This window comes from Euprymna scolopes, chromosome 10 (assembly GCF_053919585.1).
Source record: "Euprymna scolopes isolate OS-2025 chromosome 10, ASM5391958v1, whole genome shotgun sequence".
NCBI lineage: Eukaryota > Metazoa > Mollusca > Cephalopoda > Sepiida > Sepiolidae > Euprymna > Euprymna scolopes.
In genome coordinates, this window is record NC_136491.1 from 156,413,471 (window position 1) to 156,436,067 (window position 22,597).

General features: G+C 31.3%; 2 protein-coding genes across 5 annotated transcripts in view; one reads left to right on the plus strand and one right to left on the minus strand.

The window, feature by feature from the left end:
* LOC145286326 (transmembrane protein 184B-like) overlaps positions 1–2,093 on the minus strand; it is a 254,925-nt gene extending 252,832 nt beyond the window's left edge. For 2 of the 3 annotated variants that reach the window (XM_080135255.1, XM_080135252.1), the window contains exon 1: positions 1,410–2,075. The gene's annotated coding sequence lies outside the window, so the exon portion shown is untranslated. Of the gene's footprint in view, positions 1–1,409 lie in introns of all 3 variants that reach the window. The other variant, XM_080135250.1, reaches the window with a different exon arrangement.
* Positions 2,094–2,098: 5 nt separating this feature from the next.
* LOC145286324 (integrator complex subunit 1-like) overlaps positions 2,099–22,597 on the plus strand; it is a 179,609-nt gene continuing 159,110 nt past the window's right edge. The window contains exons 1-4 of one of the 2 annotated variants that reach the window (XM_080135246.1): positions 2,132–2,297; positions 9,090–9,140; positions 16,103–16,381; positions 19,613–19,809. In XM_080135246.1, coding sequence (XP_079991372.1) covers positions 2,261–2,297; positions 9,090–9,140; positions 16,103–16,381; positions 19,613–19,809 — 564 coding nt within the window. In that variant the 5' untranslated portion in view covers positions 2,132–2,260. Of the gene's footprint in view, positions 2,298–9,089; positions 9,141–16,102; positions 16,382–19,612; positions 19,810–22,597 lie in introns of both variants that reach the window. The other variant, XM_080135247.1, reaches the window with a different exon arrangement.

Below are 22,597 nucleotides of genomic sequence, written 5' to 3' on the forward strand. Positions count from 1 at the left end.
TCAAAATTTACTTTTAACGTTTTTGTCACTTTTCATATTGCCACCGGACTTAGGGTTAGTGTTATAGTTAGTGAAAGGCATTTTTTTTTTTTTTTTTTAATTTTGTGTTTTTCTTCATAGAACATCCAGGACATTACTATTTATAGCGACATGTTTAGTTATAATTGCATTTTCAAGCCCTAAAATTTTTGATCGAAAATATTAATTTGACAATAATTATTTGGGGACCGTTAAAATACAATTCCTCCAAACTTTAATTCTATTCTGAAATTAATCTGATACTTGTGCAGTTTACGAATAGGATTCAAGCTAAATTCATTTTTTGCATTATCTTTTCTTTATTAAGTAAAAGTTGCTAGAATAGTTAAGACACCCTACCCTCTCGTGTTAAGAATGGCTTTCTAAACAATAACGTTATTATTTTAGCATGGTCCGTAAACTGAATAAATAATATATTTTTAACAGTGAATTTAAAGGCCCCGAAAAAAAAAAAAAAATGTTCAAATGTTACACCATAAACAGCGTTTTAGTCACCCCCCCCCTCGAATATATTTTTTTTCTTTTATTGGGCATCGAAAACGAGCGAATCCTTTAAATTCTCACTGCGAAAAAAATTCGTGCTAAAATCGAAGTTACACCCCAAAAGTCAAGTATTACGATTCATATGTGCTGATAAACCAAAGTACGACAGTATTTTGCGACCGTGCAACCTCACAATTTTTTTTTTCAAATAAGCTTCTAGTGGAACTGTAGAATATTGCATAATACAGTGCATGTACAGGCATGCCAATGTTTTTTTTATTATTCAGAATGCAGCCTAATTAAAAAAAAAAAAAAAAAAAAAAAAACATAATTTTTATGATGTACGTTGTAATCGTTGTACTCGTCATATTCACATTCCCAAAATCACGTAAATTGATCAAGTAGGTATAAGAAGAAAAGCATCTTTGTTTTAATGACTTTTTAGCAATTAATAGTATATCGTAGCCATTATAAGGCTAATTTTAAAATCTCAGTAGTCGAAATTGAGTTGTCTCACTTTATTAAATAAGAGAATGAAGACAACGTTCTGGCTTCGTCATAAAAATTTATTTTCTTAGGTTAAAAAAAAAAACTAAAAAAACTTGATCAATTTACGTAATTTTTGGAATGTGACATGGTATGGTCGTTCCATGACGAGTACGCAGATCATAAAATGTTTCTGTATTTAAAAAAAAATTAGGCTGAATTCTGGATTTGCTCCAAATAAAATGATTGAGCAATATGATGATAATCAATAAAATCAATACTAATATAAAAACGATCATGCAAATAAATCAAATTAAAATTAGATGAAATCAACTGGAAATCGGCTAATTAATCGGCTACAAATGAAAAAAAGAGCGTTTGACTTTTTTTTTTTAACTTACCTTTTTAATCAATTTTTTTTAGCAATCACAAAACCAAAGTAGAGTGAATATATCCGTGTTTTTAAGCGTGAAGCAACGATAGCCGTATCTTCCTCCTTTCACAATTAAACGGATAAGTCGTTACAACAGTCCCTCTTTCTTAATGCGTGTCAGGGTGGAAAATTAAATTCACTCACGAAAGGTAAATTTGGAAACAGACAAGGTGCGCTTTAATTTTTTTTTAATCTCTTAGAAAATCTTGTGAAAATGGGAGGATGCTATCGCTCCATGTTATCTATGAGAGGGAGCTAAACTGTTTTGAGTGCTGTTCTGTTGTTGTTGTTGACATTTCTAGTCATATAGCAAGTGGTCTGCTGATAACGATCGAGTCTCCCCCCTCCTCATCGCGTATTGTCATGGCGTACGATAGACAAAGCAACAAATCCCGCGGTGTGACGTCATCGACTCCACCTCCTTGACGATATTTACTTGTTGCTATTAATTCCGCTTGCTTCAACATGTGCTCGTTATGCTATGATTTATGCCTTGCTTGCTACTCTCTAGCCTCTCCTTTTAGATGCGTAACTCTTCGTAAGATAAATATTTTAAATCTTCCCACCTAGAATACACGTTTTTCTTTGGAGGGATTTATCGCTCTCTCTTTCTAGCAATTGCCCCGCCTTAAGTAAGTTGGAATTATCTCCCTTGATAGGAAAAGCTCTTCTTACGCAAATTCGAGGAGAGCAATTTTGTTGCAACAAAAATGGTTGCCAAATAAACTCTATCAAGTCTGTTGTTGCTGTTTTATTAACAATCATCCGTTTTAAAGTCCTGTTTGACATTCCATTTAATGCTTTTGTATTATTGACATCATGAAGCCGGGAAGTGGTAAAAGAGGGAAAAGCAAAGGTGGAGTATTTATGACATTTTTATTGATTTCTTTTTATTCTCCGTTAAATGAAAACTGTATTTAAGTTTACATTATTTTTAGCCGGCTGAAAACACGTTGTTATTCAAGATAAAAAAAATTGTTTCTTCGGCTTAAAATAATGAATGTTTTCTTCTGATTTTAAGAAAATGGTACAGTTTATGGACCGTTCTGAAATAGTATTATTTAGAAACCTCGTCTTAATATGAGAAGGGGAGTTGCGTTAACTATTCTGTAGTTTCACCTAACAATTCAGTAAACAAAAAATACCGTAAAAATTAAACTTGATAATACTGGTACGGAAAATTTTTACATTAGATCTACCTCCACAAATTTTAATATAGGGAGGTTGGGGTGTTTATTTCGAAAGCCGTTCTTAACATGGGGAGGTTGGAGTTGTTTATTCCAAAAGAGGTTCGTAATGTTTTTCAAGAAAATTGTGGAGGTGATTTGTTTATCGCACACGAACATGGCTACTAGTGAATTACAGGGTACTCATCGTTTAGTTCCATGGCGACCAGCAGAAAAATTTAATGGGTAAATGTTTACTTTAAACTACAACAGAACACCGACCAATAAAATTTGGGTTTATTTAGGTTTTCGGGGTCGCTGACAACGAATCTGATATTCAAACCGGTCGCAAATTTACCGTTTGCATGGTATTAACCCCTGAACCCTCGCACTATTTTGTGCCAACTCACCGCCATCGTTTATGCTATTCTTACATGATGCGTTCGCGGGGACAGGTTGTGTCGCCCCCCCCCCAATGTAAACATAATTTTGTGAAAAATTAAACAGTTCTTCTGCTCGGAAAAACAGTAAATTAAACTGCAGAAGCACCTGTTAAATGTTGTACAAGTTTTATAATTGAACCCCCCCCCTCTCCAAAAAAAAAAAAATAAAACTAAATAAACGAAAAATAAAAATGCTTTTGTAGACCGCTCGTGAAAACTTAATTTTTTAGATCAATTAAAAAAGCATCAAAAACTATGTAACACAGAAAAATGAACCACATTTTGTTTTTGAAAACTTTCTTGTTATTTTAAATGTCTGCTAAAAAATTCTACTGCGATGTGACAAGTAACCTTACTATGTGCGTCCATGCGCGAATGCATCATTTAAGAATAGCATAAATTATGGCAGTGGCCGGTAAGTTGGCACAAAATAGTGCCAAGATTCAGGGGTTAATACCATGCAAACGGTAAATTTGCGACGGGTTTAATATCAGATTCAGTGTCAGCGACCCCAAAAACTTTTTAAAAATCCAAATTTTATTGGTCAGTGTTCTGTTGTCGTTAAAGTAAACATTTACCCATTAAATTTTTCTGCTGGTCGCCATGGAACTCAATGCCCAAGGAGTACCAATTACAGTGCATAATACAGGTTTTTATATCTCATCTTTGTAAAACTTAAGAGATTTTCTTCTTCAGCATAGTCGAAAACCTATAAAAGTCATCATTTTAAAGAAATGACAGTGTCAGAGTCATCATTAAAAATGCGTGATAAAAACTTGAATAATTAGACTTACTATCTTTCAAAGCTTATAACTACTTGAAAATTTTGTAATTTAAATCCTAATTTTTGAAAATTTTGTAATTTAACCAAATTTAAAAATAACAGATTTAATAGCAAATATGCAATATTTGTTTTTTTAAATCGGTTTTCTTTAAAAAAAATTTCAAGAAAATCAACGAATTTTAACTTACTTCGACTATAATAAATATATATAAATTCCAAAAAATCACTTACCTATAAAAAAATACTAATCAATGGGTACTTCCATTCTTCATTGTTAAGAATTTATCCATGTTTATATTTTATATTCCATGTACTTTTTAAATAAAATAATTTTTTAAGCAAGGATTTAAAAATACCGCAACTTTAAATTGTCATATCAAATGGTCACAGAGCAGGCTTGTCTCCCTTTCTTCGAGTTGAGAACTACAGTGGTCTAAAAGCGCCATAATTAATCTCCCCTTTCTATTTCTGACATGTGTTTTTCTGTCAACAAAGGTTAGTCAATATGGGTCAACGTACTTGAAAAATGATTACATTCTCATAAGTAAGTTTACTTTTATAAACAAAGCCCTCGACAAATTTTCCATTTTTTTTATTCTCTTAAAGAAATACATGAGTGTTTGATTTGATATATTTTATTTCTTCATAAAGAAGAAATAAAATATATCAGATCAAACACTTATGTGAATGAATTTTTTTTAAATATCTAAAATAAAACAACATTGAATGAAATAGAAAAAATTATAGTAAGTGCTTAATATTTACTAGACAATATTTAAAAAATATGAGGTTCCGCTTAAAAAAAAATCAACGTGGTTTAAAAAAAAAGGTTTTAAACTTTTGACTTTACACGTAAATTTGCACAAAGCTATTCTTTTTTGTTTTAAATTAGATTATTTTATTTATTGATCTTTTATTTTCAATTTGTGATATATAAATCTGAGGTGAGAAAATTAATTATTTTCATTTTGATAGACATTTCAAAATAGGAGGGGGTAATTAAAAAAAACCTTTGTCTAGAATATTATATTCAGTTTATTGGAAAGAGCATAAAATTTCACATTAAACCTGAAAATATCTTAAAAATTGAACGAATAGAAAAGTTTTGATAGATTTTTAAATTGAAAACATTGAAAAAAATTTAACTCATAAAATTCAATTCATTTCATTACGTAGAAAAAATGGCTGCATGACTGCATGCAGACACTTTGTAAACACTGTTTTTTAAAAAATAAAAAGTAATATTTCTATTATTTTTCAAAAAACTTTAATAGCTTATTTTGGAAGTATATTCCATAAAGAAATTAAATAAACTACTTTAACAAGAGAAATTACAAGTTTTGTATATTTTATTCGCAGTTTTGTGTTAAGGGTGTCAAAAATTCCCCCAAAATTCTGACACACCTAGAGGTGAACCTAATGTAAAAATATCCCTTGGTACTTATGCATCTATGTTATCATACTGAAATAATGAAATTATTTAGAAAGCCATTATTAAAATGGGGAGGGTAGAGTGTTTTCTAACTATATTGTACTTTCACCTAACAATTAATAAACAAAAAATATTGTAAAATATGGATTTAACTTGAAAATACTATTAAAAAACAGCGCGGCACCAATGGTCCATGAATTGCAGAAGTATTACCAAAAAAATAAAAATATGAAGGCATGTAAATTATATGTGTTAATATAATTTAAGGTGCTTATGCATTTTTGGTACCGTGCTATTTAAAAATATTTTTTCATGTTAAATTCAAGTTTCACGATATCTTTTTTTTTTAATTTATTTTTTATTAAATTGTTAGGTTGAAGCAGTTTTTTAGATAGGATTTTCGAGTTCAATTTAAGTTTTACGATTTATTGAATTGTTAGGTGAAAGTATAGAAACGCCCTCCTCCCCATAATAAGAATGGCTTTTTAATTTAAATAACATGATTATCTCAAGATGATCTGCATAAGTACCCGCTTTTATTGTTAATATCTAGTCGGTAGTGTTTCATTTTGTTAAAACAAGAATTTTCTCAAAGCCTGTTAAAAAAAAAAAGAAACTTGGTATTTTCTAGAATAGCCAACAAAACAAATAAAAGCATGAAAAAATAAATACATAACTAATAAAAATTACCAAAGATAGGTTACTCTTTTATCCACCTGAGTAAATTTTCTGTTTTAACTTATTTTAAAGTGTTTTTTTTTTAATTAAAAATTGTTTGATTTTTCTGTTTCATCATCTGCTACTTCATCCTCCTCTACTTTTACAATGGCAGTCAACACCAAAATGAACGACACGTGCAGATCTGACTTGGAAACCAATACTCTCTACACTCAGAAATTCACTGTGTTTTATGCCCCTGATGTCCACATTTATGCAAATGAGTACAGGCTTCGCTTTCGGTCCAGTCATGTACGTGCAGTTCTATTTCTGTGTCTGCTACTATGACGTTCGCCTTGTCACGCATTGTCTACAAAAATACAAGTAGTGTCAAATGTGTCGAGTTAGAATGAAAAACAAGATGGTGGTTTCATTCAAGCCTCCATAATTCCTCAAAAATCGAAAATTAAACAAAATACTGGCAGAACATTACATTTTCACATGATTGGTGACATTTTTTGTGTTTCTGTCAATATTTTGTTTAATTTTCATCATCCCTTTACAATCTGCTAAACCATGACTAACAGCCCCCATTAACTACTCCGATCATATCGTATGAATCCAAAGATTCTATTATTGACATTGGTTTCTCCTATATTTTTCTAGGAAGATACCAGCTAGGGACCACGTTAAGGTTATAAACATCCTAAGTGAAAGTGATTTTTGTGGAATGAAGTGGATTCGAACTTTGGACACCAAGGTCGTCAGTCTGTGTCGTTGACCACTGAAATATCATCACTTCCCAACTGCTACGATGAATAATGCTGATCCAACTCCTTACGACTGCCAAACACCCCCTCTCCAACTGGAAAAGATTGTTGCTGTTATGAAAAACCTAAAAAGTAACAAAGCTGCAGGCAAAGATAACATCCGTATTGAGCTTTTCAAATTAGATTACGGATATATGGAGACTTGCCATCTGTCAATACTAAACTGGTCAATTTTTGTCCATTGCAAAAGAGCATTTAACTAGAAATACCAGACACCCTAACGTTCAGTGCTGGACAAGGCGCACACTGCTACTTAAGTTGACACTCATAGTTTTTGAATTAGTAATAAGTAAATTTCTCCTACTTTCATCAAAATAAAACTTATATAACTGGATTCACAATAAAATTTACTTTAAAATGGTATTTTAATATTCTTGTTGTGATTTGTGTATTCGGAGAAATCGCTATTTAAATCCGACTATTAACGACAAAACATGCCAGCATAGCATGGCCGCTGGTGGTAGATCACTTTTTGCAAATAAGCAGTTGGGGTGTGTTCTAGTTGTTTTAGCTAATCAGGGAAAAGAATTGTCTTTGCTACGAAATTCAAACACATGTGCGTCTTCCCAGTCAAAAGTTAGAATATTTCAAAGTTGACGCTTTGTAGTACAAAGATAATTAAAGATATAAACTGCATTCAAATGCTATTTAATAGCAAATATGTTAATTTCGTTTGTCCAAAAAATTTTAAAAGAATTGGGTAAAAACTTGTTATGCACGAATCGATAGAAGTTGTGACAAATATATAACAGATAAATGTTACCAAAGGCAAATTACTCTTCTACCTACCTCGATAAATTTTTGGTGTTGTAAATGTTTATTCTGTTCAAAAAAACAAGTTATGTTGAGCGTTACATTTTAATAATTTCTTTGAATCATGTCATGGTGGCCATTTTAGATTTCTCTGTCGCCATCTTTGATTTTTCATGATGTTATAATGACAAATTATAATGTCCATCAGAATAATACTTCCTATGATGATAAAGCCTTACTTACCATTTTTCTTAGCTATTTTTATAATGTTTCTACTTAAAGCTGTTAAAATGAAACTGGAATATGCTAATTAGTATGCAAGTTACCCAGTGAGATGGTCGTAAATAACGCCAACTGAACCTTCGTGGTATTATGATAAAATGTTCAAAATTTCATTATAATATCTTAAAAAGATATGAATTTACAGCTTTTTAAAGATGGGTTAGTTTGTAAATTGTGCAAATTTCCTACCATTTTCAGTCACAAGCTTATATGCATTTGAATAGGATTGACTTAAGGCAAAATATCCAGTGAACCACACATGTTTTGATACTTTGAATGGTTATAACTCCAGGGCTGATTTTAAAAAACCAAAGATATTATTTCTTTGTTTTTTATGCTCTTTTCAGTACTGCTTGATTTGAGTTTATTTGATCTAAAGAAAAAATAGTGTGGCATTGCTAATAGAACAGTTTCCCCCAATTATAGATTGTCCTTATTACATAAACAAGTAAATCTATGTATACAAATATATGGCTCTGTCTGGTCTATAATTCTATTATTATATTTTGTATATATTTTTTTAATTCCATTTTTACCCCAAACAAGGTAGTGCCACTTTGATGTAGGGGGTTACTATCTAGGACTTAATTTTCAGAGATACTATGCAATAAAAGTAAAAATCACTTCTAAAGAGGAGACTTTGCTGGTTTGGCCATGCTGTATGCCACAACCCAGGAGATTTCATTCACAAAGCAAAGAACTCCAGAACTGCTCAAAGACGCCTGGGAGGCCAAATAAAGATGCGATTACTCACCATCTCAAAGCTGATGTCAAACCTAGCTCCATTCCACAGCTACGGACTGCTGCATGTTCTCCAGGAGGAGCCAGCTCAGCTCATTGTAGCTGAATGCCGATGAGTCAAAATCAAATCCATCTCTCTTTTTGTTATTTTTCTCAAATTGATATAGTAATTATGTAATTCCCTTGAATTCTTTTCTGTTTAATTTCTGAAAAAAATATTTTTAATTTTTGACTCAATTTCATAACTGCTTATTTTTGCTTCAGTTTTTTCCAGATTCCAATTATGCCATTGTTCATCTGATTAATATTAGTTGTTACCTAATTTTAGTTAGAATTTGTAATGAAATTCCGTTTCAAATATTTGATGAATCATAATTGTTTATTGTTCACTTTATTGGTCAAAGGAATGTTGTAATTTCTAAGTTTTCTCAATTATATTTAAAATGATTCTTTTGAATTTTTTTTTTTTCATTACATGACTTTGAGTGAAGTTAATCCATCGTCAGCATCATATTGTTACACATCTTTTTTATAATTCATCATATTCTTTTGGTTTTCAGCTTTTCTTCCAACTGGTGATCTCTTTGCCCTTGGAAAACCATCCAAAATTGGTGAATGCATTTTGAAACTAAATTATTCAATTAACATCCCTTAAAATAACCCCGGCCCCATTTTTTTTTCTATTAATTAAAAATAAAATTTTACTTTTGGTTTAAAAAGTTTTTATTTTAATCTTTCATTACTTATTTTAAGAGTTCTGACATATTCACCTTTTGCATTTAAATTTTATTTAAAAAAATTAAATATTTTTCTTCATTTGGATTTTCAGTTGTTATAATTTTTTAATTCTTCTAGATGTGAATATATGAATAAACAGTCGCTAACAACAACATTGATTTAATATTTTCCTCTTTGCTTATAAATAAAACCTTTTTTATTTTATAAATAAAACCTTTTTTCCTCAATTCGAATTCCACAGTTAATTTTTTAGCAAGTAAAAAACAAAATAAAAATGTCAGGAGTGTATTGTAGTAGTTTGTCTTAAGTGTAATGTTATTTTTGTTTAGCAGTTTCTTACTGAGTAAATATGAAAGTCTCCACGATTAAAATAGCAGTTCTTGTCCAGAATTCTCCTTATATTAAAACAAAAACAAAAATAAAGAAAAATTTGTGTGATGTATGTACTCAGGATGAAAAGAAAATATATTCTAAAAATTATGTAAATTGATCAAGTAGTTTTATTTTTAAATAATAAAAATCATTTTTACGCAGTTAATAGGAATCCATAAGCATTACAACATAGATTTAGTGTGAATTATTGAGTTATCTCCCTTGATTTTGCAGTTAAAATTTTTTTTTTTTTCAATTTTATTTTAATTTGATGCTCCATCATTACACCCATATAAAATATTGCTGTTCAAAAAAAAAAAAAAACTTTTATAAAGCATTTACTTAGAATAAAAATATTGTTTTTATTTATGAAATTCTATTTTTATCCGGAGCTGAAATTTCATCACCATTATTGTAATAATTAATTTTTAACTACCTTTTAATATACCTTTTCATGAATAGAGATTTAAAATCCCATCAAATGAGAAAAAAAGCACTATTTTATTTTCTGTAAATTTTAGTGTCCACTAATATTTTTCGTGTAGAAAGTATTTCATAAAATTATCCTGTTAATTTATTTATAAGTGCAATATTTAATATGAGTGTGATGACAGAGAAGTACCCTAAATTTTCCTAAGTGAAAATAGTTTATAACAATAAAAGCATAACCCAGTGCTAATTATATATTTAGCAAGAAAACAGTTGCATCTCTAAATCCCTACTCCCATATGGACATTGTCTGCAGATCCTAAGAAGCATCTCGCTTATCAATCCTACATACACACTTTCCAAAATAGCACATTTCTTCAGTTGGATGAATGAATCTGAGGAGGTCATATAGTCTAAAACCTTGACTGGTCAATTTAAGCCAAAAATGTAACCAAGCCTACTAATCAGTAATTTCTTATCAATCACTTTTGGAATGGATATATCTTGATTTATTACTTGATAATCGACTTGATGCCATCCTGTATGTGGATCTTAATATTTCATCATCATCATGTGAGAATTTTCATCCATTTGGCATGCTAGCATAGGGAACAATATACGGCACAATCACGTTGACACACCAGTTCTCATTAGATCACCAACGTTAAGCAATGCTGAGGCTAGTCAGTACCAGATGGGTGACCATTTCGGAATGCTGGGCATTGTATGTACTTTGCTGAAATGTAGAAATTTTCAGTTTGGTATCTGGAGGTGCTTTTAATTCACTGGGAGAGATGCACCCCCCCTCCGTCTTTGTTAAGACATGCATCTAGAAGAAGAAAAACTCTGTAAAACCTGAAGTCTACTGTATACTTTGTCTTGTGGTATTCAGTTGCACTGACTGAGGTTAGCAGTTGTACCAAAAAGTATGATTAGTTCTGCACGAAGCCTTCAGCAGTATAAACAAATCATCTGTGTGGAAGACCTCATATTCCAAAATTAACAGAATTATCTGTCATGGGGAAGAACACTCTGATGGCATTTTCTGTTTAAGCTAATGTGAAAGGTTCTTGCCAGAATAGAATTAAATCTTTTATCAAAATTAATTAGTACAATTGAAGATATTGCGAAGAAGGTTGGTTCTCTCTACCGTGCTAGAAAACTACTCACACCTGACAATATCCAATATCTCTACAAAGCCATCATTCACTCATGCATATAGTATTGTTGCCACGTCTGGGCTGGTGCATCTACCACTAGTCTCTCCCTCTTAAATAAAGTTCAAAAGAGAATTTCAAATCTAATAGATTCCACATTATCAGCTATGCTTCAACCTTTGTCCCATAACACAATATTGCATCTCTGTGCCTATTTTAAAAGTATTTTTATGAAATGTGCTCTGATGAATTCGAAACACTTGTACCCACTCAATGTAAATACCGCCAGCTAGCAGCAAAATCTTGCTCCTTCACTGTAGAGATCCCTAGATGCTGGAAAGATTTTTAAATCTAATAGTTTCTTCCTTCAAATAGTTGGATTTTGGAATTCCCTCCCAGTCTCCTGCTTTCCTGACTACTGATATGCAGAAGTTAAAATGTAATGTAAAGACATCTCGCTGCTCAACTCCCTACATAGTGTACTTATAGATATGGTTTCAAACGGTAGACTCTTATGTCCAAGTGTCTTATGTCTTTTTAGGGTGAATAAGATTTAAAAAAAAAAAAACATTTGTCCAGATTAACATTTTCAGGTCATGTTATGTTAAATTTAATTAGGTCGATTGTTTTAAATGTATATTAGGATAATATTACCAAACAAATCTAGTTATAAGATTTATTTAATTTTTTAAATATTTTTTTGTTAAAAAAGTTCTCGTGTGAAAACAGATATTAAAAAAAGTGTCCATATTAAAAATCCCACTATTTTACCAATTCACAAAACAATACCCATCTGATCATTTCCTAGTAAAGTAACTAAACCTTATGATTCCTACTCAGTTTTATTCATAATTGAGCTCCTTTTTGTACACTTTGAGATTTTATATCCCAATTCTCATTTATAAAAAAAAATACAACCATTTTATTCTGATTAATTGTTCTTTACTAAAATTAACTCCATACATCTCTTATAACATGTAAAATTTTTATGATGTCACAAGTTCTTAAATGTCGTATCTCTTTCACAGCAAGTTCATGTAAGTATAATTGAAAGTCACCAGAGCATTTTGTCTCATAATTAAATGTTTGATGACTTATAAAGTTTTATAAAATGAAAAGAGAATTTTTCATGTGTTTTTCTTGTTTTCATCATTTCATGTTTCTTTAAATCCATTAAAATTGATTGTTTTTGTTGAATTTGTTGAGAATTTCGTTTTAATTGCTGATCTAATGAATAAAATTACATCTGGGTTCCTCCTCACAAAAAGCAAAATAATTGATTTCAGGTTTCAATAATTGTCATTTGTTTCTAGGTTTGTAATCACTAGGGCCATGACAACAGCATATTCTTTTCATTGTTTTTACTCTCGAGCATATATCCAACACAGACACAATTAATCAACCGAGGATCACATCACTCTACATAAAAACATAAGATATCAGTGGATATATACCTGATAATCAAAACAAGGAAAAGAATATGCTGTTGTCATAGCCCTAGTAATTACTCCTCTGTAATGATATTTTATATTTTATAAACCCTCCTGAAGTTCTCCATAATGGTTTGATAATGATATGTCTGGGATATTTGTTATTGAATGTGTGATATCTTAAAATTGAAGTGCGGTTTTTTGATATAATATTTTGTCATTTGGTTTCCATTGGTATATATTGTGGTTTTGTAGAGTAGGCTTCTTGTTAAATAGTTATTTTGTAGATTGGAGGGGGAGGAGGAACTTTTTTTTTTTTTAGTTAAATTTTATTCATTTTTACTTTTCTTTTTTCTATTTGTGTTATTATTTCTATTAAAGTCGTGACATTTTTATTTTTTTAACTTTCACTTCAATTTTGATTTTTACTATTTAATATTTTATTCTGAGTTTTGATTGTTTTTAACAATAGGTTTCTCACAGTAACTATACAATCGTTTTAAATTGTACTCCTCGGCCTAACGTTTACAGGGAACATGAACTGGAATAGATACATTGAGAGCATTGCCAAGGCTGCTGCGAAGAAGGTGGGCTCTCTCTACCATGCTAGAAAACTACTCGCACCGCACCTGAAAGTATCCTGTGCCTCTATAAGGCCACCATTAACTGCTACTAGTCTCTCGCTTCTAGACAAGGTTCAAAAGAGAGTTGTCAATCTGATAGGCCCTGAACTGGCATCAAAGCTTCAGCCTCTGTCCCATCGATGAAACGTTGCATCCCTCTGCCAGTTCTCCAAGAATTTTAATGGTGAATGTTCCAATGGACTGCAAGCACTTGTACCCTCTCAACATAAATACCCCCGACAAACCTGACAAGCACCTAAATCCTACCACTTCACAGTAGAGATCCCTAGATGTAAGAGAGCCTTCCATTCCAGTAGTTTCTTCCCCAGAACCACTAGACTTTGGAATTCCCTTCTGGGTCCCTGCTTCCCCAACTGTGCTGGCATGCAGAAATTCAAGTGTAACATAAACCGACATCTTGCTTCCCAACTCCCTATATAGTACTCCTGTAGCTTATGTCCCTAATAGTAGCCCCCTATATCAAACTGGAATAGATGCATTGAGAGCATTGCCAAGGCTGGTGCGAAGAAGGTGGGCTCTCTCTACCAATCTAGAAAACTACTTACGTCTGAAAGTATCCTGTATCTCTATAAGGCCACCATTTGCCCATGTATGGAGTACTGTTGTCACATCTGGGCTGATGCATCTACTACTTGCCTCTCACTCCTGGATAGGGTTCATAAGAGTCGCCAACCTGATAGGTCCTGAATTCTCGTCTAGGCTTCAGCCTCTGTCCCATTGATGAAATGTTGCATCCCTCTGCCTGTTCTACAAGTACTTTAATTGTGCTCTGATGAACTACAAGCACTTGTATCTCCTCGATGTGAATACCCCTGACAAACCTGACAAGCAGCTAAATCCCACCCCTTTACAGTAGAGATCCCTAGGTTTAAGAAAGCCTTCTACTCCAATAGTTTCTTCCCCAAAACTCCTAGACTTTGGATCTCCCTTCCAGGATTCTGCTTTCCCAACTGTACTGACATGCAGAAGTTCAAGTGTCATGTGAACAGACATCTTACTACTCATCTCCCTTCATAATACACTTATGTCCCCGATAGTAGCCCCCTACATCAAAGTGGCACTGTGCCTTGTTTGGGGTGAAAATTGAATTAAATTAAAAAAAAAAAAAAAAAATAGGTATTTCATTTTTTTTTTTTTTTTTTTTTTTTTTTTACTCTTATACACCCCAATCAAGGTGTATTACCACTTTGATGTAGGAAGCTCCTATTTAGGATTGTGTCTACGAGGTACTATGTGGAGAGTTAAGAAGCAAAATGTCTGTCTGTGTTACATTTAAACTTCTACATGTTAGTACAGACATGGAAGGAATTCCAAAGTAGCAGTCCAATGGAAGAAACTATTAAGGACTTTCAGCATCTAGGTGTTGTATTACCAAATCAAATAAATGTTGTGTTTCGCATTTTATGTAACCGCATCTATGTATGTCTAGTTATAAAGTATACATGTTTCTGTAATCGATGCTTGTGTATTGTCCAATGGTAAGAATTATAAAAACAGTTACTTTCTTTGTATATGAGGTGCCTGTACATGTCGATCTTTTATGTATAATTAAGTCTTTCTATGTGTATGTAGGCGTTTTCATATATTTACGATAATAACAGAGTTTTTAACAATGAATGAATAAACCCTTGTCTGCTTAACACATAACTTATTCATTGTATCTTTCTCTTCTGGCAGCAGTCATCTGAAATGAAGGCATCCTCTTTCCTGAACGGAACACCTAAAACGCTGAGTTATCATTTCTAGATCTTTATTTCCAAAATGTTTGACATCTTGGAGTTTGCAGCTCACCTTTTTTTCTACATTTTTCTAAATTGGTCTGTAGATGCTTCCATTGGATCCAGAGACAACTCCTGTCCGTTCTAACCCAGTGGCTCGCTAACCCACAACTCCTCTCCTCGACATCCCATTCCAGATTCAACTTCTAATTCTGATTTCTCCTGGCTTGTGTTTTTCTTACGTCAGCCAAAGTGGGCAATCTTGTTTTCACATACGTCACATCATTGTTTACTAAACCAAATTCCAAACTAGACTTGTTTATGTTTTTCCTCTATTCATAACATTTTTCTTGGAGTTAAAATTCCCCAGTTAAACATTTTAACAAAAATATTTGAACTAATATTCTTATTTTTTATTTTTTCACATTTTTCTGAATATCTTTTTAACTTAAATAATTTAACAATTAATAATAGTTGTTTTGACCCTTGACACTGCCTGCCACAACATAATACAGACACTACACTGTGATCATAGCCAAAGGGCCACCACATATCATAGGGACCACAACAGTGGAGGGGTTGAATTCTGCTGCTTGGCAGATTAATCATTAATTAATGTCAAACGAGCACAAATGCAATGAGTTCATCAGAGCACATGCCATTGAAGTACTTGTAAAACAGGCACAGAGATGCAACATTGCAGCAGTAGGACAGGGATGAAACCTGGTTGACAGTGCATAACCTATTTGGAGACTTTTTGACCCCATCTAAAAGGGATGCACCAGCTCAGAATGATTATTGTTGAAGTAAATACTGAAAGACTATATATACGTCTCTGTATATTAAAGGGAGGCAATTCACTCAGTCTTTAATACCACATTGCTTATCTAAAAATTAATTTTTGTCCTTTTGAACATATTGTGAGCCATCCATTTATTTGTATCGTAAGAAATTGTGTTGTAAATTTCTTTACCTTTCTTTTTCCTTTTTATGTTCCATTTCTCTTGTAGACAGATTCCAGGAGAAAATTAGGTTTGAAATGATGACAATTTGTATTTATGAATATTTTTGTTTTTTATTTTCAGTTCTTCCGCCGCCTGGAGATTTTATTGCCTTAGGCAAACAAAACAAACCATCTACAGATTCTGACCTACGAGTTCCATCTGGATCAAGTGGAAAGAAACATGTTGGATCCTTACCGAGTTCTGACCGGAAACGGGAAGGCAGTGCCTCCATACCAGTCGGTCTGGCAAAGAAGCCAAAAATTCTCGGGGCCACATTCACATTAGGACGTCCTTCAGAACTGGAGAAAAAGAGCTCACCTATTGTGCAAGTGCCATTCTATGAAGAATCTGCAATCGAAGGTTAACTTTCTCTTATTCTTTCTTTAGATGATAAAGGCTATAAAAACGTTGATGTATATTCAAGTTAGCTACACATTTACCATTTCTATATGGCAACAGACTAGAATGATTTGTAGTTCCATTTGGTAAATAAGAAACGATGAAAATCATCCTTTTGTTTTTTGTTTTTTTGTTTTTTTTTTGTGGCTATTTTAATCAGAAATAGGCCAAAATGTTGACTTCATTAAAAAGTGATATCTAAAAACAAAACATCTAATCCTTTAAATCGGTTCAATTGTAATTTTTGTACAGAACCCAAAATGGCAGGCAAAGACTGATTATATTCGAGAACAAAAGCATAAGTTATTCATGAGGTTGCATACATCTGCTTGACAACATAAGGATGGGTCAAAATTTTATCTGGATCTTACTTCTCCATATTGTAAAGAAATATTTGAAATTATGAAAATGTCGATAACAGGAACTATTTTTCTGATTAAACTGAAGTTTTACGTGATGGTTATTGTTATCGAAGCACATCAGATCCATAAATCAAATTTGCAAAAATCAGAAGTTAAAATTTTGAAATTAAACAAATGTCTTTTAAGGTCCAAGCTTATATAAAATGCAGAACTTCATTCATTACAATATGGGCCAGGTTGTGAGTCTCTGATAAACAGACTAGAAAAATTGTAGGATTATTCTATTGCTCCAGAAAGTATGTCATTTCCCGATACTATACTCTACCTGTATAAGACTCAAATATTATCCAGGATGGAGTACTGCTTCCACATTTGGGGTGGAGCTTCTAAGAGTACCCTCTCCTGCCTTGACAAGATCCAAATCCAAGAGCATCAGATCTATAAATCAAATTAGCAAAAATTAGGATTAGAAATTCTATCAAAATTTCAACATTAACCGATTTTTTAAGGTCAAAGGTCATATAAGATGCAAAACTTCATTCGTTACAATATGGACCAGGTTGTGAGTCTCTATGATAAACAGAATCAAAATCATCAAAAGTGTGACTTTGACCTTTTGACCTAAATATCCAAAATGGAAATCGGTATGACCAATATTTGAATCGAGTTTGATAACAATTGATCACTAGACTGCACACTAACAAGCATATTTTTTTTTAATGAAAATTGCTTGAGACAAGGCATGAAGCCACTTTATGTAAGGAGCTAACAAGAATTTAAGATGATTATCGAAAAGATCAAGGCTGTAGATAGGAGGAAAATAGTGAGATGAGGTTCCACAATCTTGCTGCTGGAATAAGAAACTGTATTACAATGAGATATCAAGACAATTGATGGAAACCATTTGATGAACAAGTCAAATGAGATATCAAGACAATTGATGGAAACCATTTGATGAACAAGTCAAATGAGCTAGAACAAAGGAAACAGAGGATAGATTAGACAATTCTGAAGAACACATGCTATAATAGTATTTATAAAAAAGAGTGAGACTAGCAACATCACGTCTGTGTGTGAGAGGTTGCTGTGAAGAAGAAAAGGTGGAGTTAATCAAATTACAGATACGTTCCTGCAATTTATCAAAAACCTTCAAATGATTCATTCAGAGATTCATCAGCTGAAATGGTAAACTGAACCAAAAACATAAACTCATTAAATTTTAAGATAGTTTCTGTTGGGTTGAATCTCACTTGATTTCAGTTAAAATTGCAAATCATTTTTCTTTTATCACAGCATTTTTGTTTTTCTTGAAGTTGAATCTTTAAATAATTATTTTGTTTTTCTGTTAGCAATAAAACTAGTCAGCTGGATTGCTTTCATTATTTTCCGTTTAATCACATATTAAATGGAAAAAAATCTAAATGTTTTCTTTAATGATTATGAATGTGATGACTATTATTGTTGGATGATAAACCAAAATCTCCACTCTTACAGAAAAGTCACTTTCTGTGAGTTTCTTCCTTATAGGTTCTGAAACGGTTGAGCCTATCTTTTGCAAATTTCACACCAAGGTAATTTATATGTCTGGCAGTGTTCTTGGATATGTTTTGTACAGAAATTCATGCTATAAGTATCGAAAATCAAAAACAATCTAATCTTAAAAAATAGTCTTTCTCTCTTATAGATAATAAAAAAAAAATTTTCTTACAGGGGAATATTTTAAGTTAGACTGACAAAGGGAGAAAAATAAAATCTCAGCAAATCATTTTTTCTTAAAAAAAAAGATTTCTTGTCATCTGGAGAAATAGGTGAGTGGTAGAACATTCGACTACAGTTTGAATGATTCCCTGTTTAAACCCGGGTGTACCTTATCATTTTATTTTATTTTTTCTTAATAAATTCAATTTATGATAAAAGAAGAGGCACCATTTAAAATCGTTGCAAATCATTTCTTTGTTTTCATATTTTAAAACTAAACATTAATCAGAAGTGACTTTTCCAGGGCATTCAATGTCAAGCCCAAATATCAGCTGACGTGATATTGTAAACAGATCGAATTTGATGAACGATATTATCATTGTTATTTAAAAATTTTTTTTTTTTTTTTTTGCGAATTAGTTCATTGGGCAAATTATTCCTCGGAATATATAATAATCAATAAAGGTTTATTCTATAATAATACATACGTAATCTGCATAAATTAAAATGTCATGTTTAAGCATATTGTATGATTGGGCCATGCCGGGCGTCTGCCTAGGTGTTCATAAACAGAACACAAACTAAAAACTATCAATGTAAATCTGAAATTTGAAAAATGTCAAACAATATTTACTGTTTTCCATTTAATGTACATTTGTTTCCAACATTCTATAAAATAAACACAAATTTGTTAGAAGTAATGTTTTTATGGTTTGTTAGACAAAGCAAACAAATGTTGATGATATCTAAAAAAAAAATGTGGTTATTTTTAGATTCAGAGGTGACAAGTTATATTTTATTTATTTTTTAAAAAATCCAACTCCAGTTTTCCACAATTTAATTGAAAGATTTAAATTTAATCTTAACAATAATTGAATAATTTTTATTTAATTTTAATCATTCACTTATCAAAATCATTAAATTATTTCAATTAAATGATTTTGATTTTTATAAAAATTTTAAATAATAATGAAATCATAAAGTACTATGCTCAGTTTTATTTAAAAATTTTCAACTTTTCGTGATTATTGTCTGAAAATATTCAACTATAAACTTTATCAATAAAAATAAAAGCATATGTAAAAATATCAAATATTTAATGAAAAAAAATTTTTTTTTGTCATTTTTATAGTTGATCCTTCTGATTTTCCAAGTGAAATTCAGGAAGCCTCAGAGAACAATGATGTAGAACGAATGGAAGGTTTACTGTGTGGTGCTGTAAAAATGCTACGTGCGACCCGTTCTAAGCCTGATTCTTGCCTCTATCTTAGCCTGATGTATCTGGCTAAGTCCAAACCATCAACATTTCTGAGTGAATTAGTCACAGAGGTAATAATTCTTCATTATTTTTCTTTTTGTTTCTTTCACCTTTCTTTTTCTTTCACTTTTTTCTTTCACTTTTTTCTTTCCCCTTTCATTATTTTTTTCTTTTCTTTTTCGTTTTTCTTTAATTACTTTTGTTTTTTTATTTCTGCCACTGAACACATCACTCATTAATCGTTAATTGAATTCGTATTAATTGGATTAATCGGGTTATTGTTCTCATCTTGCGTGTGATTTTCACAGCGTTTCGGTTGATGTTACCTCCGACCTTCTTCAGGTGTATCTTGTCAAAGTCAGGAATGTTTTTGTTGACATCGAGAATTTTGACAGAATTTTGAGCGGAACCCTTTATTAACTTTACGGGGGTAGCGTGCTCTTATTCCGTCGGCCATAAAGGTCCTAAGTAATTCGCAATTGTTTTTCGGTCACCCACACTGAGAATTGAACTTTCAACCTTCAAATTCTCGAGTTCGACAAGATACACCTGAAGAAGGTCAGGGGTTACATCGATTGAAGCGTTGTGAAAATTACACTCAAGATGAGAACAGTAGTCCAATGAATCCAAATAATACGAATAACCAATCCTCATCTCAAAAATTCAGAAATGTTAATTGAATTAATTGAATTGTTCTAATTCTTTGAAAGCAATCTTTGTATCTCTACAGAAGAAACACTTGGTATCACCTCAGTTTAAAATATCAATTTCATCATTAAACTTGTGGACTGAATTTTAGTATTTTTGTTTTTTTAGTTTATCACTTGGATGTTTCTGCTTTTTTTTTTAGCTGAGGATTGATTATTCGTATTATATGAATTCTTCAGATTACTATTTTTTGTTATTTTCACAATGTTTCAGTTCATGTAACCTCAGACCATCTTCAAGTATATCTTGTTGAACTCTGAAATCTGCATGGAATTTCAAACAGAACTCTTTATTTTAATCCACAGGAGTGGCATGGTCTCGTACGGTCAGCCATGACTGAGTAGAAGTCCTAAGTAATTTGCAATTCAGTGAACGATCACAAAATGATCAAATTTTTTTTTTTTTCTACATATGTGTGCAGTTTCCCACCACATGTACTTAATGTAACCCTTGCCAAAATTCATACTAGTTGACATAATCTCTACTTACTGGCATAGGGTGCCCATATATGGCACTCATTCTTCACACGGAAATGTTCACTATTTACAAATGATTTTAATTATGACTCTGCAGAATGGTTTTCTCATATGGAAACTACTCATCGAGATAATTACCAAAAAAAAGCTGGTGTAAATGATTTGATTTGCTTTGGCTATTTTAAGCATATTGTTTCCTTCTCTCATGCTATATACGATGGTGTTTATTTATATATTTTTTTATTGCTCTCAAACTTAACTGAATCACCTTCGTGATTGAAAATGTGCCAAACATTGATGTTATTGTTTTTTTTCCTCCTTTTCCTTTGTAGAACTCCAAGTTTTGTAAAGATAAAAACAATTTTTCGCTACAAAACAACCAAACCAAACCAAACATAGTAAATAAATATTTGAAGATATAAAACACTTGAAGCATAAAAACATTTACCAAAATGGCAAGAATCGACATTAAATAACCCGAAAAGTGTTGATGTGCCATAAAACAATCAAACACCATAAATACAAAATTAAACAATCAAATTAAACACCATAAATACAAAATTAAAAAATCAAATTAAATACCATAAATACAAAATTAAACAATCAAATTAAACACCATAAATACAAAATTAAACAATCAAATTAAACACCATAAATACAAAATCAAACAATCAAATTAAACACCATAAATACAAAATTAAACAATCAAATTAAACACCATAAATACAAAATTAAACAATCAAATTAAACACCATAAATACAAAATTAAACAATCAAATTAAACACCATAAATACAAAATTAAACAATCAAATTAAACACCATAAATACAAAATTAAACAATCAAATTAAACACCATAAATACAAAATTAAACAATCAAATTAAACACCATAAATACAAAATTAAAAAATCAAATTAAACACCATAAATACAAAATTAAACAATCAAATTAAACACCATAAATACAAAATTAAACAATATAAATGAATACTAGATTATAAAGAATTGAAGAATAGAAACTTTTACCAAAATTATTCAATTCAGCATTAAATAACTCGAAAGGGCTGATTTGCCATAAAGCAAAACAACCAACAGAACTCGTCTATGATTTAATGACATAATGGTTACGATCATGAACTATGCAATCAGAGAATAAATAGCAGTGAAAATTCATTTAAATTATTACTGTTTTGGCATTGAATGGTTGGCAAAAAGGATTGATATGTTTTTATATGGACGATTGTTGAATATTCCTATTAACTATTCCAGCTATTATACGTATTTATTTTTTCTGTGCATACTATCCGTAAAATAAAGACTATAATGTAGTCAAGATTTCTCTTTTTTTTTCTTTTTTTTTCTTTTTTTTTCTTTTTTTTTCTTTTTTTAAATATGGTAATGTTAAACAAAATGCTAATTTTGAAACCGGATTTCTTGCAGACAGATTTGAGGTCAAAATAAAAAAAGAACAAAGAATTTTTTTGGACAAAGCAAAAACATTCATTGTCTATAATGTCAGTAGTATGACTGAAAAAAAGCCTGGTATGAAATCCATTCACAAATATTTACAACTGCTATCAAATGACATAAACAAAACTTATTTAATAAATTCATTTTTGATATCTGAGGAGAGAACGTCTGACAGACTCATGGAAAAGAACAGTGTCTGTGTGACA